Genomic DNA, 17,121 nt, shown 5'->3' on the forward strand with positions numbered 1-17,121 from the left:
AACATTCGCTGTCCTCCAGTCTTTTGGTACTATCCTGGAATCAGTGATGACACAAAGATCAAAGCCAAAGGCACGGCAGTCTCCTCCCTGGCTTCCCAGTGATTCCTAGGATAAATCCCATCTGACCCAGGGGATTTATCTATTTTCACACTGCCCAGAATCGCTAACACTCCCTCCTCATGAACATCAATTCCATCTCATCTAGTAGCCTATTACTCAATATTCTCTTCGACAACATTGTCCTTTTCCAGTGTGAATACTGACGAAAAATGTTCATTTAGTGCTTCCCCTATCTCCTCTGACTCCAAGCACAACTTCCCATTACTGTCCTTGATTGACCTAAATCTTACTCTAGTCATTCTTTTATCCCTTGTTTAACTATAGAACGCTTTAGAGTTTTCCCTGATCCTATCCACCAACAACTTCTCATGTCTCCTCTTCACTTGTCTTAGCTCTCTCTTTAGGTCTTTCCTGGCTACCTTGTAACTCTCAATTGCCTGAACTGAGCCCTCACATCTCATCCTAACATAAGCCTTCTTTCTTTTGACAAGAGATTCAACTTCTTTAGTAAACCACAGCTCCTGTGCTCGACAATGTACCTGACAAGTACATACTTAGCAAGGACACACAGTAGCTATTGTGCCCATCCCCTGCAGTTTCCTTTCCTATCCTATGCATCCCAAATCTTGTCTAATAGCATTGTAATTTCCTTTCCTCCAGGAGCAGCTCTTGCCCTTGGTGTATACCTATCCCTTTCCATTACTAAAGTAAACATAACCAAATTGTGGTCACCACCACCAAAGTGCTCACCTACCTCCAAACCTAACACCTGTCCGGGTTCATTACTCAGTACCAAATCTAATGTGACCTCGCCCCTTGTTGGCCTGTCTACATACTGTGTCAGAAAATCTTCCTGCACACAATGGACAAAAACTCATCTAAAGTACTTGAACTGTAGTATTCCCAGTCAATATTTGGGAAGTTGAAGTCCCCCATAACAACTACCCTGCCATTCTCACTCCTTTCAAGAATCATCTTTGCTATCCTTTCCTCTAAATCTCTGGAACTATTTGGAGGCCTGTAGAAAACTCCCAACAGCATGACCTCTCCTTTCCTGTTTCTAATATCAGTCCATATTACCTCAGTTGACAAGTCCTCAAATGTATTTTCTGCAGCCATAATACTGTCCTTGATTAACAATGCTACGCTCCCACTGCTTTTAGAACGAACAATACAGCGCAGAACAGGCCCTTCGGCCCTCAATGTTGCACCAATCTGTGAACTATTCTCAGCTCGTCTCCCTACACTATCCCAAAATCACCCATGTGCTTATCTAAGGATTGTTTAAATCTCCCTAACGTGGCTGAGTTGACTATGTTAGCAGGTAATGCATTCCACGCCCTTACCACTCTCTGCGTAAAGAACCTGCCTCTGACATCTGTCTTAAATCTATCACCCCTCAATTTGTAGTTATGACCCTCATACACGCTGACGTCATCATCCTAGGAAAAAGACTTTCACTGTCTACCCTATCTAATTCTCTGATCATCTTGTATGTCTCTATCAAATCTCCTCTTAGCCGCCTTCTTGCCAATGAGAACAAGTCTCTTAGCCTTTCCTCATAAGACCTTTCCTCCAGTCTAGGCAACATCCTGGGATATCTCCACTGCACCTTTTCCAATGCTTCCACATCCTTCCCGAAATATGGGGACCAGAACTGTACACAATATTCTAAGTGTGGCTGCACCAGAGTTTTGTATAGTTGCAGCTCTGGAACTCAATCCCTCTACCAATGAAACCTGACACACCGTATGCCTTCTTAGCAGTACTATCCACCTGGGTGGCAACTTTCAGGGATCTATGTACATGGACTCCAAGATCCCTCTACACATCCACACAATCAACAATCTTTCCATTGACCCAGTACTCTGCCTTCCTGTTGTTCTTCCCAAAGTGCATCACCACACATTTAGCTGCATTGAACTCCATTTGCCACCTCTCAACCCAATTCTGCAGTTTATCCAAGTCCCCCTGCAACCTGTAACATTCTTCCACACTGTCCACTACCCCAACGACTTTAATATTGTCTGCAAATTTACTAATCCATCCACATATGCCTGCGTCTAAGTCATTTATAAAAATAACAAACAGCAGTGGTCCCAAAACAGATCCTTGTGGCACACCACTAGTAACTGAACTTCAGGCTGAATATTTTCCATCAACCACCACTTCCTGCCTTCTTTCAGAAAGGCAGTTTCTAATCCAAACTGCTAAATCATTCTCAATTCCATGCCTCTGCATTTTCTCCAACAACCTACCATGTGGAACCATCTTCCCTGTTCTTACTGAAACATCTAAATCCCCGAACTTGCAACAACCATTCCTGTCCCTGCTCTACCCAAGTCTCTGAAATGACTACAACATCGAAATCCCAGGTACCGACCAATGCTGCAAGTTCACCCATCTTTTTCCAGATGCTCCTGGCATTGAAATAGACACATTTTAAACCAAAATTTTGCATGCCGGTGCCTTCTTGCGACCCTGAAACCTTATTTCGGACCTCCCTACTCTCAACCTACTCTATACTCGAACTACAATTTAGGTTCCCATCTCCTGTTGAATTAGATTAATCCCACCCGAAGAGCATTAACAAATTTCCTCTCCCCAGGATATTGGTACCCCCTGGTTCAGGTGAAGACCACCCTTTTTTGTGGAGGTCCCAATTATCCAGGAATCCAAAACCCTCCCTCCTGCACCATCCTTATAGCAATGTGTTCAACTCCTGTCTCTACTCAGGATCCACTGGCGTCGCTGGATTCTCCAGCACAGACGCGATACCTACCTTGCACGTCACTTCCGCCTCCACAGTTGCCGCCACAGCAGCCACTTCCTCCCCGCTGGAAGGTTCTATCATCAACATCACTTCCACTGCCAGTGATGTCATCAGCCAAGTACCTAAGAGAAACGTTGCCCCCGCCGCCATGATGCCACTTCCACCCCCATAAGTATCACTTCCGCCCCTTTGTGAGCGTCACTCCGTTGGTGACATCACTACTGATCCTATAACCACGCCCACTCAACTAACTGTCTGTGCCCCCACCTCGAGCCCCAGCCCCACTCCAGGTCCTAGCTCCCATCCCTGCTGTGTCTTCACAATCCCCCAGAGCTTCCCCTCACTGAGGACAAATGTTTAGTCCTCAGTGAAGGCCTCACCTTTAACTCTGTACGGTCCTAGATTAATGAGTTCAACACACGCTGCAACCTTGAATGTTTCTTCCACCACCTCCGCCTTCGTGGCCACTTTTTCAACCAAGACACCCACCCTCCCACCGAGGATCCCTTCGTCTGCCTCCAACACACCCCATCCACCTGGGCACTCCATGCTGGCCTGTTACCTACCCTTGACCTCTTCATTCCAAACTGCCGCCGTGACATCGACCGCCTCAACCTGTCCAACTGCTTCACCTACTCCAACCTTCCATTCACAACGCGCGGATCTCCGCTCCAATCCCAATCTCACCATCAAACCCACAGGCAAAGGCGGGGGGGGGGGGGGGGGTGGCGGGGTGGCGGGTGTGTGTGTGTGTGTGTGTGCAGTAGTAGTGTGGCGCACTGACCTCTACCCTCTGAAGCTAGGCGACAGCCTAGCTCCCTCCGACTGCCCCTTGGTCACGACCTCACCTCCCATCACCAAACCATCGTTACCTCTAGGGATCTCGACAGGCTCTGTGAACCCCGCACTGCCGATTTTACCTCCTTCCTAAGATTCACAAACTTGACTGCCCCGGTCGACCCATTGTCTCAGCCTGTGCATGTCCCACTGAACCCATGTCTTCCTACCTCGACACCGTCCTGTCCCCCTTAGTCCAGGAACTCCACACCTACGTTGTGGCAACACCCATGCCCTTCACCTTCTCAAAGATTTTTGATTTCCCGCCCTCCAATGCCTCATCTTCACCATGACATCTAGTCCCTGTATACATTGATCCGCCATGACAAAGGTCACTAAGCCCTCCGTTTCTTCCTCTCACGCCATCCCGACCAGTACCCTTCCACCTACACCACCTGGCTGAACTGGTACTTACCCTCAACAACTTCTCCTTCCAATCCTCCCACTTCCTCCAAACCAAAGGTGTAGCCATGGGCACCCGCATGGGACCCAGACATGCCTGCCTGTTTGTCAGCTACATCCTCCGCAGTTACACTAGCACCAACCCCCACCCCACCTGTTCCTCCACTACATCGATGACTGTATCAGCGCCGCCTTATGCTCCCATGAGGAGGTTGAACAGTTCATCAACTTTACCAACACCTTCCACCCTGACCTCAAATTTACCTGGATCATCTCGGAAACCTCTCTGCCCTTCCTGGACCTCTCCATCATATACTACAAGCCCACCGATTCCCACAGCTACCTAAACTACACCTCGTCCCACCCTACCTCCTGTAAAAATACCATCCCTTATTCCCAATTGCTCCGCCTCAGCTGCATCTGTTCCCAGGATGACCAATTCCATCTCAGAAAGTCCTAGATGGCCTCTTCCTTCCACGATCACAACTTCCCTTCCCACATAGTTGACGATGCCCTCAGCGCATCTCCTCCACTTCACACAACACCGCCCTTGAACCCCACCCCTCCCAATGCAACAAGGACCAAACCCCCCTGGTCCTCACCTTCCACCCACCAACCTCCGCATACAATGCATCATCCTTCGCCTCTTCGCCATCTCCAAATGGTCCTCACTATCAGAGATATATTTCCCCCCCGACCCTTATCAGCATTCCAGAGAGACCATTTGCTCCGTAACTCCCACGTCAGGTCCATGCCCCCCACCAACTCACACCCCACTCCTGGCACCTTTCCCTGTCATGGAAGGAAGTGCAAAACCTGTGCCCACACCACTCCTCTCACCTCCATCCAAGGCCCCAAGGGATCCTTCTATATCCGTCTGAAATTTACCTGTACCTCTACCAATGCCATCTATTTCATCCGTTGCACCCGGTGTGGCCTACACCAGGGAGACAGGACGCCTTCTTGCGGATTGTTTCAGAGAACATCTTGGGGACACCCACACCCACCATCCCCACCACCCCCTGGCTGAAAACTTCAACTTGCCCTCCCACTCTGTTAAGGACATGCAGGTCCTGGGCCTCCTCCACCACCAAACCATTACCACCCGACACCTAGAGGAGAAATGCCTCATATTCTGTCTTGGGACCTTGCAACCACACAGGATAAATGTGGATTTCAACAGCTTCCTTGTTTCTCCTCCCCCCACATTATCCCAATCCCAATCCCAAGCCTCCAACTTGGCACCGCCCTCCGGACCCATCCATCACTCCTTCCTCTGACTTATCACCTTCTCCCTCACCTTCATTCACCTATAGCTTTCCCAGCTACCTTCCCTCATCCCCACCCGCCGTCCCATTTATCTCTCAGCCCCGACCCACAAGCCTCATTCCTTGTGAAGGGCTTATGCCCGAAACTTCAATTCTCCTGCTCCTCGGATACTGCCTGACCTGCTGTGCTTTTCCAGCATTACAGTCTCGACTCTGAGCTCCAGCAGTTGCAGTTCTCTATCCCTCACCTCGCTAGCTGTGGCATGGGCAAGTAACCAGAGATAACAACTCTGTTTGTTCCAGCTCTAAGCTTCCACCCTAGTTCCTTGAATTTCTGCCTTAAATCCCCCTCTCTCTTCCTACCAGTGTCATTGGTGCCTATGTGGACCACAACTTGAGGCTGCTGCCCCTCTCCCTCAAGGATCCCAAAAACATAATCGGAGACATCACAAATTCTGGCACCAGGGAGGCAACACACTAACTGAGTCTCTCTAGTTCCCACAGAACCTCCTGTCTGCCCCTCTAACAATGGAGTCCCTAATGTCTAATGCTCTTATTCACTTCCCCCTTCCCTTCTGAGCAACAGGGATAGACCCTGTGCCCCATTGCTTACCCCTGGCAAGTTGTTCCCCACCCAACAGTATCCAAAGTGGTATACTTGTTATTCAGGGGAATGGCCATAGGGGATCCCTGCACTGGCTGCCAGTTCCCTCTCCATCCCCTGACGGTAACCCATCTACCTTCTTCTTGGACCTGAGGTGTGACTACCTCCTGGTGATTCCTGTCAATAACCCTCTCCACCTCCCAAATGATCCAAAGTTCATCCAGCTCCAACTCCAGTTCCCTAACATGGTTTTCGAGGAGCTGGAGTTGGGTGCACTTCCCACAGATGCAATTAGCAGGGACACTGGTGGTGACCCTTACCCCCCATATCCTGCAGGAGGAATATTTAACTGTCATAACCTCCATTCCCATGATTCCAAATTCCCAACAAGCCTAATGAAAACTAAAAGAGGGGGGGAAAAAAGACTAGGCACCTTATCAATCCGGCACACAGAAACTTTTGTTTCAGTTAGGGGAGGAGGATGGGTGGGAGACACTACCTGAGTAGTGTTTTGGGTAAAGCAACCACCCAAATATAAAGCCAACAGTCCCGTATCCGCTCCTGCTCAGCGTTTGCTCTGCCTATACATGAGGTACGTTTTTAAACTTTACTCGAACCTTCCCATTAAGCCTCCGGTCCTTGCTGTCATTCCTCCCACTGCAGCTGCTGGCGAGAAAATGAAAAAGTGTGGCTGGCAAACACGAAGGAGTGCTACAAGCAGGGAAACTTGTAGCAGATATAAAGAGAAAGCAAACATAGACATGAGTGCAGGAGAAAGTGCAGACTGTAGATGCTGGAGATCAGAGTCGAGACTGTGGTGCTGGAAAAGCACAGGAGGTCAGGCAGCATCCCAGGAGCAGGAGAATAGGCATGAGTGCACCACAGAGAATTCTTGTGAAAAAAAGCAAATCATTTTTTGACAGATAAAAGGCCCTGTGCAAAGTGATTAAAATGGTCTAAAACATGCAAATCGATATGAAAATCTTGGAGAGACTAAATGTCTCAAAATGACCATATGGATAGTTGACCAACCTGCGTGATCAAAGGCTGAAAATGTGTTGCTGGAAAAGCACAGCAGGTCAGGCAGCATCCAAGGAACAGGAGAATCGATGTTTCGGGCATGAGCCCTTCTTCAGGATGAAAGGGACAGCATAATGTGAAATTATGGAGTTACATGTTGCCACATTTAGGCAATGAGAGATGGAGATGTTTGTATTGTCTCATGATCTTTGCATCAACTAAAAATGAAGTTTACTTCTTTATTTAAAAAATAATTTGCCTGATAAGGACAAAAAGTAGAATGCTGCTAGTAATTTCTTCATTAGGAGTCATTCAACAAATGTGCTCATTTCACTATACGGCTCTCCTGCTGGGATCTAAAGATTCCTGTTCCATGTTCTTCCTGTTCCTAGGTACTGGATGTTTCAGGAGCTGGAGTCCTTGCTGATAATATTCCTGGCTGTAGAGTGGATCTCTTGGAAAACTGTGGCCATTCGGTGGTGATGGAGCGGCCCCGTAAAAGTGCTAAAATTATCCTGGAGTTTTCAGCTTCCCTGCAAAACACAAGATCAGAAAGCAATAAGAAGTTAGCCTAACATTTATAAATGAAAACTGTATTGCTTTGGATTGCAAATAAAATGTGATGCTGTAATAATTCCCCAGGAAGCAAATAACTTGATTGAATATTGATGCCGCAATTTCATCTGTTAAGAGCATTAATGTTTGGTAGTGCTTTCAAATCACGTAAACACAATTTTGAAAGACACAGAGTATTGCCAGAAACTATATGCATGCGGTATATAAAAGGGAACACAAATCTCAGAAAATTGCTGTTCTTTGCCAGATTTCCCACACTCGTTTGATCTTCATTTTGGCAGTCTATATTTCACCATTTGATGCAAATAGCAATGGAATATTTCCCATTTTTCAGTTCAAGACCAGTTTCATAAAATTCACAAGTCATTAGCATAATTTATTAAATATGTAATTTAGAATTTTTTTTGATTGCTTGATTATTTAAATCTGTAGAAGGTGGTTTCAAAGCTTTTGTGGTTAGTAGTAATTTTTTCAACAATGATGTTGAAGGGAAGGTACAGTTGCTATCAATACTGTTTAATGGATATTTTAATGTCATTTTGATAGGAATTTGCATTTGAGTGGCTATTTGTTTGTAACAATGTATTATAAAATTTCCTCTGAAACAATTGCTAAACTTCACTACAGTAATAAACATCATGAACACAATGTTGCATAATATCTGCTTTAACATACGATAAGCTGGGAAATAACTAATACATTACACAAATCTTGAACCATTTATTTATTTGAGGTTTAACACATTGGTTCAGTTTAGTATTTTATAAATAAACCAGCCCTGGGCAAACAGATTTCATGAAGTCAGTGAATCGAACAATAAAAATGTTCACTTAGGATACACCTTCAGAAGTGGGAGTCTTTCATAGTAAATTTTAATCTTACAAGTAAATCTTTATGTGAAGAATATTACCAAGAAGTAAGGTGCTACTTTATCCACAAATCTGCGTTAGTTCATTGTTTAGACTTTTCTGTACCCTTCTGTTATTTGGCTCAACTGAGATGACTGTAGATCTTTAAACAAATAGGTGAAAGCTGTTTTCGGTGATGAGTAAGGTGTCATGGTTATCATTTCTTTATTCTACCAATGACTTATGAATTCTGTGAATTCTATTGCTATTATAATAAGTATATGTAAAACATTTGTGATGCACCAATATTTCCATGATCAACAATCACATTTAAATTGTGGAAACAAGTTTAATTGTTTTAGCAGTCAAGTGCTGGAATCCAATGAGTGTTGAGAAAGGAATAATGCATCAGCTGAGTTTGTCGACAATTATTTGGCAAATTGCACTAACTCTTGAATTCTTGGATTATGACTATGAGTGTTGCACCTCAAAACAGGTTAAAACAGCAGCCCTCATTGTGCTCCATTTCAGCAACTGATGTTGACGGGAATTCAGTTCATGGTATTGAGATCTGCAGGAAAGATCAATGAGTATGAGGATGTTCTAAGTCAAATGGGAAGTGTTATAGTTTACTGGGGATACTAAAATGTTTAACTGAGATTGAAATGCTTTTGTTCATGAATATTTTAAGTAAACAGCTTTTCCATAAAAAACTAACTTTCACTGAACACTTTGGAAATGTGTTAATATTAGCATTGCTTTCTAGAACTGAGTTCTGTAATATCTTTTCATCTCTGTGACCAAGGAATGAAGGTAGAACTGTCAGAAGAAGTAGTTTCTTCCTTCTTCCTCTGACTCTCTGTCATAAGCATATTGCTTTTGAATGTGGTACAATGGGTGGGTTCACTTACAGTTTGTAAGAATATACACCATGGAAAAGATTGTATCCTAAGGAGTGACTTTCTAGAGCCAATATCTCTTTGCGTGAATTGGGAGAGGTTTGTATTTTGAAAATTTGTCTTGCTTATCCTGGGTTTGCTAAGTTGTACTGAGTTACTAATTATACACAATGCATTTCCAGTTCTTTGTTTATTTATTGTTTATCTTTCTCAGCCTAAGTGCTAAATTTAATAAAATGATTAATATCCTTTAATTTTAGAACTTTTCTGATTGAAAATATTAAAATGATGTAGCATAAATGAATGGTCAGGGGCCACAAAGTGAAGAACCCAGCCTTCCTACTGTTAACTATCCTGTTTATTGCAGATTTGCGAATAAGACAAAGGTATAACTGGAAAAGATATCCAATAGACTATTTGAAGAAAATCAGCTTGCTTACCGGAATAATCTGATGGGGACGTAATTGGTTATTTTTCACAAGGTCAGGATTTATGAATGCGATTTCTTTGAAAAATTTATGATCAGCCTTATAATTCAATATATGTTGCAGATGCTAGCAAGTGTTTAAGCTCCCTGACTGACATTTGCATTATTTAGGTACATGAGTAAATAATGCTGTACCTTAGAGTACAACAGGTTTGTTGAAAGGAGGAATGAAAATAATTTTTTTTAAATTTCTTCCACTTGATTACATCCAGTTAATGTACAGGAGTAATTTTAAATATGCATGTTATAGAACAAAAATAAAAATAAATCTCCTGATCATCATTTTGCTTTCTGTAATGAATTCACTCCTTGCACACATTTTTACATTCATCCTAAGTATCTTTAGACCCCCAGTTGTCTTTATTCTTCTTTTCTCTTCAGTGTCTCATAGCTTCATGACTTCTCAAATGGTCCAAGTGTGTTAGCATGGACTTATCCTTCAGAGTTTATCTCAAACACCAACCCATATTCTCTCTCTTGTGAGTGGACATGAGTGTTACATTACATAACTTATTTTACCTGTAAAAGCCCCTAAAGCATCCAATATCAAATAAAGTATTTAGCCTTTGCATCTCCTCAGCAAGCATCTTTAAGTAGGTAAATTAACAGCAAATCGTAACAGTTTTTTTGGTATGTTTATTTGTACTTAAGCACCAGAATAAATATAAGCACTAGTGTATGCAAAAAGGTTTCGGGTTGGTACGTAAGTAGTAAACAGAAAACCAAAAAAGGAATAGGAATGGTTAGGGAGCAAAAAGATAATTTACACAGGGAAGCAGAGAGTATCTGTCAGGGAGATCCTGTCAAAGATGTATTCAAAGAGGTAGTTGAAATGCTGGATATGCGAATAGTTGATAAAGAAAGTGTGTTAGAAATGATGACTATATTTAAATATGAGAGGTCAGCAGATCAGATCAGATCAGATGTGTCCCAGGATACTGAGGAATGTAGAGGAGGAACTTACAGAGGCACCTGCCATAGTTTTCCAATCCTCTTTAGATTCATAGGTCATGCCAGAAATCTGAAGCATTGTACAGAGAGTCCTACAGCACAGAAGAGGCCTTTGGCCTATTGTAAATGCACCACCTATCTACACTAATCCCACTTTCCAGCACTTGGCCCATAGCCTTGAATGGTATGACATTTCAAGTACCCATCGATGTAATTTTTAAAAGTTGAGATTTCCTGCCTCTACTACTCTCCCATCTTTTGCCTGCTAGATTCCCACCATCTTCTGATTGAAAGATCTTTTCCTCAAATTCCCTCTAAATGTCCTACTTTCACTTTAAAATTATGTTCATTATTAACCCCTCAACTAAGGGCAACAGCTGCTTCCTATCCACCCTGTCCATGCCCCTCAATCTGAAACACATCAGTCAGGTCCCTCCTTGAATTTTCTCTGCTCTAAACAAAACAACTCAAGCTTACCCAGCCTCTCTTCATAGCTAAAAAATGCTCCAAACCAGGAAACATCCTGACAATTTCCCTCTGCATCCCTTCCAATGCAATCACATCCTTTCTGTGCAGAACAAAATTGCACTCAGAACTCCGAACCAAACCAAAGTTTTGTATAGCTCCATTATATCTTCCATGCTCTTTTAATCTAAGCCACAACTGATAAAAGTGTGTTTTCCGTATGCCTTCTTAACCACCCTATTAACCTGTTCCTTCAGGGATCTATGGACAAGCATCCAACAATCCCTCTGATCTTCCTAGTGTCTTGCCATTCATTGAGTGCTCTATTGTCAATGATGTAGTCTCCACACACTCTAGGGCAGAAAATTTCATACATTCACAATCCTTTAAAAGAAGAAACTTCTTCTCATCTGTTTTGAGTGTCTCCTCATTCTCTAATGATGTCCCCTAGGTCAAGATTCCCTTACTTCAGTTGTTGGTAGAGTGTTGGAAAAAATTATAAGAGATAGGATTTATAATCATCTAGAAAAGAATAATTTGATTAGGGATAGTCAGCACGGTTTTGTGAAGGATAGGTTGTGCCTTACAAAACTTATTGAGTTCTTTGAGGAGGTGACCAAACAGGTAGATGAGTGTAAACCGGTTGGTGTGGTGTATATGGATTTCAGCAAGGTGGTAGATAAGGTTCCCCACAGTAGGCTATTGTACAAAATGCGGAGGAATGGGATTGTGGGAGAAATAACAGTTTGGATCAGTAATTGGCTTGCTGAAAGAAGACAGAGGGTGGTGGTTGATGGGAAATGTTCATCCTGGAGTCCAGTTACCAGTGGTGTACAGCATGGGTCGGTGTTGGGTCCACTGCTGTTCATCATTTTCATAAATTACCTGGATGAGGGCATAGAAGGGTAGGTTAGTAAATTTGCAGATGACACTAAGGTCGGTGGAGTTGTGGATTGTGACAAAGGATGTTGTAGGTTACAGAGAGATACAGATCAGCTGCAGAGCTGGGCTGAGGTGGCAAATGGAGTTTAATGCGGACAAGTGTAAGGTGATTCACTTTGGTCGGAGTAACCGGAATGCAAAGTACTGGGCTAATGGTAAGATTCTTGGTAGTGTAGATGAGCAGAGAGATCTCTGTGTCCAGGTACACAGATCCTTGAAAGTTGCCACCCAGGTGGACAGGGTTGTTATGAAGGCATACAGTGTTTTAGCTTTTATTAATAGAGGGATCGAGTTCCGGAACCATGAGGTTATGCAACAGCTGTACAAAACTCTGGTGCGGCCGCACTTTTGAGTATTGTGTACAGTTCTGGTCACTGCATATAAGAAGGATGTGGAAGCTTTGGAAAGGGTGCAGAGATTTACTAGGATGTTGCCTGGTATGGAGGGAAGGTCTTACGAGGAAAGGCTGAGGGACTTGAGGCTGTTTTTGCTAGAGAGAAGAAGGTTGAGAGATGACTTAATAGAGACATATAAGATAATCAGAGGGTTAGATAGGGTGGACAGGGAGAGCCTTTTTCCAAGAATGGTGACAGCGAGCACAAGGGGGCATAGCTTTAAATTGAGGGGTGATAGATATAGGACAGATGTCAGAGGTAGTTTCTTTACGCAGAGTAGTAAGGGTATGGAATGCTTTGCCTGCAACGGTAGTAGATTCGCCAACTTTATAGAACATAGAACATAGAAGAATACAGCGCAGTACAGGTCCTTTGGCCCTCAATGTTGCGCCGATCCAAGCCCACCTAACCTACACTAGCCCACTATCCTCCATATGCCTATCCAATGCCCGTTTAAATTCCCATAAAGAGGGAGAGTCCACCACTGCTACTGGCAGGGCATTCCATGAACTCACGACTCGCTGAGTAAAGAATCTACCCCTAACATCTGTCCTATACCTACCACCCCTTAATTTAAAGCTATGCCACCCCTCGTAATAGCTGACTCCATTCGTGGAAAAAGGTTCTCATGGTCAACCCTATCTAAACCCCTCATCATCTTGTACACCTCTATCAAGTCACCCCAAACCTTCTTTTCTCCAATGAAAACAGCCCCAAGTGCCTCAGCCTTTCCTCATACGATCTTCCTACCATAACAGGCAACATTCTGGTAAACCTCCTCTGCACCCGTTCCAGTGCCTCCACATCCTTCCTATAGTATGGCGACCAAAACTGCACACAATACTCCAGATGCGGCCGCACCAGAGTCTTATACAACTGCAACATGACCGCAGGACTCCGGAACTCAATTCCTCTACCAATAAAAGGCAGTACACCATATGCCTTCTTCACCGCACTATTTACCTGGGTGGCAACTTTCAGAGATCTGTGTACATGGACACCAAGATCCCTCTGCTCATCCACACTACCAAGTATCCGACCATTAGCCCAGTACCCCATCTTTTTGTTACTCTTACCAAAGTGAATCACCTCACACTTAGCCACATTGAACTCCATTTGCCACCTTTCTGCCCAGCTCTGCAGCTTATCTATATCCCGCTGTAACCTGACACATCCTTCCTCAGTGTCAACAGCTCCACCGACTTTCGTATCATCCACAAACTTGCTCACCCAACCTTCTAGCCCCTCCTCCAGGTCATTAATAAAAATGACAAACAGCAATGGTCCCAAAACAAATCCTTGCGGAACACCGCTAGTAACTGCACTCCAAGATAAACCTTTACCATCAACTACTACCCTCTGTCTTCTTATAGCCAGCAATTCCTAATCCAAACCTCCAGCTCACCCTCAATGCCATACCTCTATTTTTTGCAGTAGCCTACCATGGGGAACCTTATCAAACGCCTTACTAAAATGCCTTACACCACATCTACCGCTTTCCCCTCGTCCACCTCCTTAGTCACTTTCTCGAAGAATTCAATAAGGTTTGTGAGGCACGACCTGCCCTTCACAAAACCATGCTGACTATCCTCGATCACATTATTCCTATCCAGATGTTCATAAATCCTATCCCTTACAATTCTCTCTAAGACTTTGCCCACAACAGAAGTGAGACTCACTGGCCTATAGTTACTAGGGTTTTCCCTACTCTCCTTGAACAAGGGAACCACATTTGCTATCCTCCAGTCTTCTGGCACTATTCCTGTAGACAATGAGGACATAAAAATCAAGGCCAATGGCTCTGCAATCTCCTCCCTTGCTTCCCAGAGAATCCTAGTGCTTCCCAGAGAATCCTAGTAACATTTAAGTCGTCATTGGACAAGCATATGGACGAACATGGAATAGTGTACGTTAGATGGGCTTCAGATTGGTATGACAGGTTGGTGCAACATCGAGGGCCAAAGGGCCTGTACTGCACTGTAATGTTCTATGTTCTATGTTTAAGATTCTCCCGTTGGTAAAAGCAATTTCTCATAATCTGTCAAACCCTTTCAGAATCTTGTACATTTCAATAAGAACACCTTTCAATCTTCTAAACTGTAATGGATAAAGATCCTGCCTAGCCATTCTTGATAAGTCAATCCTTTAATCCCAGCAATCAGCCTGATAAATCTCTTTTGAACTGCCGCCAATATATCCTTTCTTAAATCTAGAGAGAAAATCTGTACACATTTCTCCACGTATGGCATCACCAACAGTATGTACTGTTGTAATACATCTTGCCTTTTCCAAACTTCATACTCCTAGCAGTAAAAGACAGAATTCTATTCGCCTTATTAATTACTTGTTGTAAGTGCGTGCTAACCGTGTGTGTTTTGTGCACAAGAACATCCAAATCCCTCTATGGTGCACTTTCTTAAGAGTCTCCCTCCACTTAAGTAATAGTCTGCCCTTTATTCCTGCCAAAGTGCAACACCTCCACACTCTCCTACATTAAAATCCATCTGCCAAGTTTTTGTCACTTACTCAACTTGTCTCCAACCCCTTGACATTTCCTTCTGTCTTCATCACCATATGCCCTCCCATCTATTTTTAGCAGATTTGGACACATTCCATTCTGTGCCCTCCTCCAAGTCATTGGAGAATAGTAAATTGGATAGTAAATAACTGAGGGGCCAGGATTGATCCTTGTAATACTCCACTAGTTACATCTTTCCAATTTGAAAAAGACCCATTATTCCTGACTTTCTCTCTTTAGTGTGTTAGCCAATCCTCAATCTGTGCAATTATCCCAATATTGAGAGTTCCAATCTGGTGCAATATTCTTATTGAATGCCTTCTGAAAATCATTTACCTGATTCCCCATATTGAACTCTGCTCATTATATCCTCAAAGAAACTTTGTTAATTTGTTAAACATGATTTCCCTTTCAGAAACCATGTTGACTTGGTTTGTGTCCAGATTTTCTAAATGTCCCGCTATTTCTTCCTTAATAAGAAACTCCAGCATTTTCCCAGTAACAATTGTTTGGGTAACTAGCTTATAATTTCCTGCTTTCAAACTTTCTTCTTAACAGAGATGTCACATTAGAGATTAACCAATCTGCTGGAATTCTCCTGGAGTTTACAGTGGGATGTTTACAGTGCCCTTCACTGTGAAGATCAATACACAATATTGGTTTAAATTATTTACCATTTTCCTGTTACTAATTCCCCAATCACATTCTCCAATGGTCCCATACTTGCTTTTAACCTACTAACCTTTTGCATATCCATAGAGCACTTGCTGTTTGTTTTTGTATTTCTTGTCAATTTACTTTTATAATTAAGTTTCTCCTTTTTATAGTTTTTTAGTCATCCACTCCTCATCCTAAAAAAAATTCTCAATCCTCTGGGTTTCCATCGCTTAGGTTTTGATTGGATACACTCCTTGACTGCTTTTGTTAACCACTGGTGGCTCATCCTTCTCATCAAGTCCTTCTTTTTGATTGGAATACATTGTTGCTGAGCGTTATGAAATATCTATTTAAATATCTGCCACTACTCATCCATTGACATTCCTCTTTATCTATGTTCCCAGTACACTTTAGAGAATGCTTTCTTCGTACTTCTGTAATTGCCCTAATTTAAATTGAGGACACTAGTTTGAGTTCTGAGTTGCTATTCCTCAAATTGAATTTGAAGTTCAACTATTTTGTGATTGCTAACCCCAGAGGATCCTTAACTACAAGATCTATAATCAATTCCAGCTCATCACACATTACTAGATCTAGAATAACCTGTTCCCAAGAAGGTTCTGCAATGTACTACTCAAAGAAACAATTCCAGATACATTCTATAAATTTGACTTCCATGTTACCCTTGGCATTGATTTGTACAGGAGAAAGTGAGGACTGCAAATGCTGGAGATCAGAGTCAAGAGTGTGGTGCTGGAAAAACACAGCAGGCCAGGAGCATCCGAGAAGCAGGAGAATCTACATTTCAAAGTCACGCAGCAGCTTCGAAATCTGCAACATTTGACATTACTACTGCAAACACTTGGGGGCACACCAGATTAACCTAGTTTCACATGCTTTACTATTCCCTCCATCTTTTTGAGAAGGATATTGCTTGACTTGATTAAGTACAACCCACACCCCGCAACATACCTTCTGTATTTTAAAGTTTCTTTGAATAGGCATATTATCGTGTCTTTGAAGGATCATCTGCTGTGCATTATTTAAAAAGAGCTATATTCAGCACCTTAATATATCTGGTTTATTCTGAAAGATGCTGCAAAGGGAAATACAGCAGTTTCAAAGTTTAAATCAATGATAAAAAGTACAAGTTTCACAGTTCAAAACAGCAAAAGGAGAGAAATAGGAGTTTCACAGTTTAAACAAACGACTGTCAGCAGTTTTCACTGTTTAAACTTGCAAGAAAACCTGAAGTCCAGGGACTGATGTTGTTAAAAAAAAGTCATAAAAATAACAGATAAATGATTGGTTGGTGGATATTTTGCTCATCTATCTGTCAAAATTCACAAATTTTTAGTTATTGTAAGGTTTTGTTAAAATTTCAAATAAATTGCCTTCCCGGTTGACTTTATTATGGTA

The 17,121-nt window shown here is 42.8% G+C and overlaps 1 protein-coding gene across 2 annotated transcripts in view; it reads left to right on the top strand.

The window, feature by feature from the left end:
• abhd6a (abhydrolase domain containing 6, acylglycerol lipase a) overlaps window positions 1-8,188 on the top strand; it is an 82,020-nt gene extending 73,832 nt beyond the window's left edge. For both annotated transcript variants that reach the window (XM_072582397.1, XM_072582398.1), the window contains exon 9: window positions 7,357-8,188. In XM_072582397.1, coding sequence (XP_072438498.1) covers window positions 7,357-7,539 — 183 coding nt within the window. In that variant the 3' untranslated portion in view covers window positions 7,540-8,188. The remainder of the gene's footprint in view (window positions 1-7,356) is intronic.
• The last annotated feature ends 8,933 nt before the right edge of the window (window positions 8,189-17,121 follow it).

The sequence above is a fragment of the Chiloscyllium punctatum genome, chromosome 12 (assembly GCF_047496795.1).
Source record: "Chiloscyllium punctatum isolate Juve2018m chromosome 12, sChiPun1.3, whole genome shotgun sequence".
Classification (NCBI taxonomy): Eukaryota; Metazoa; Chordata; class Chondrichthyes; order Orectolobiformes; family Hemiscylliidae; genus Chiloscyllium; species Chiloscyllium punctatum.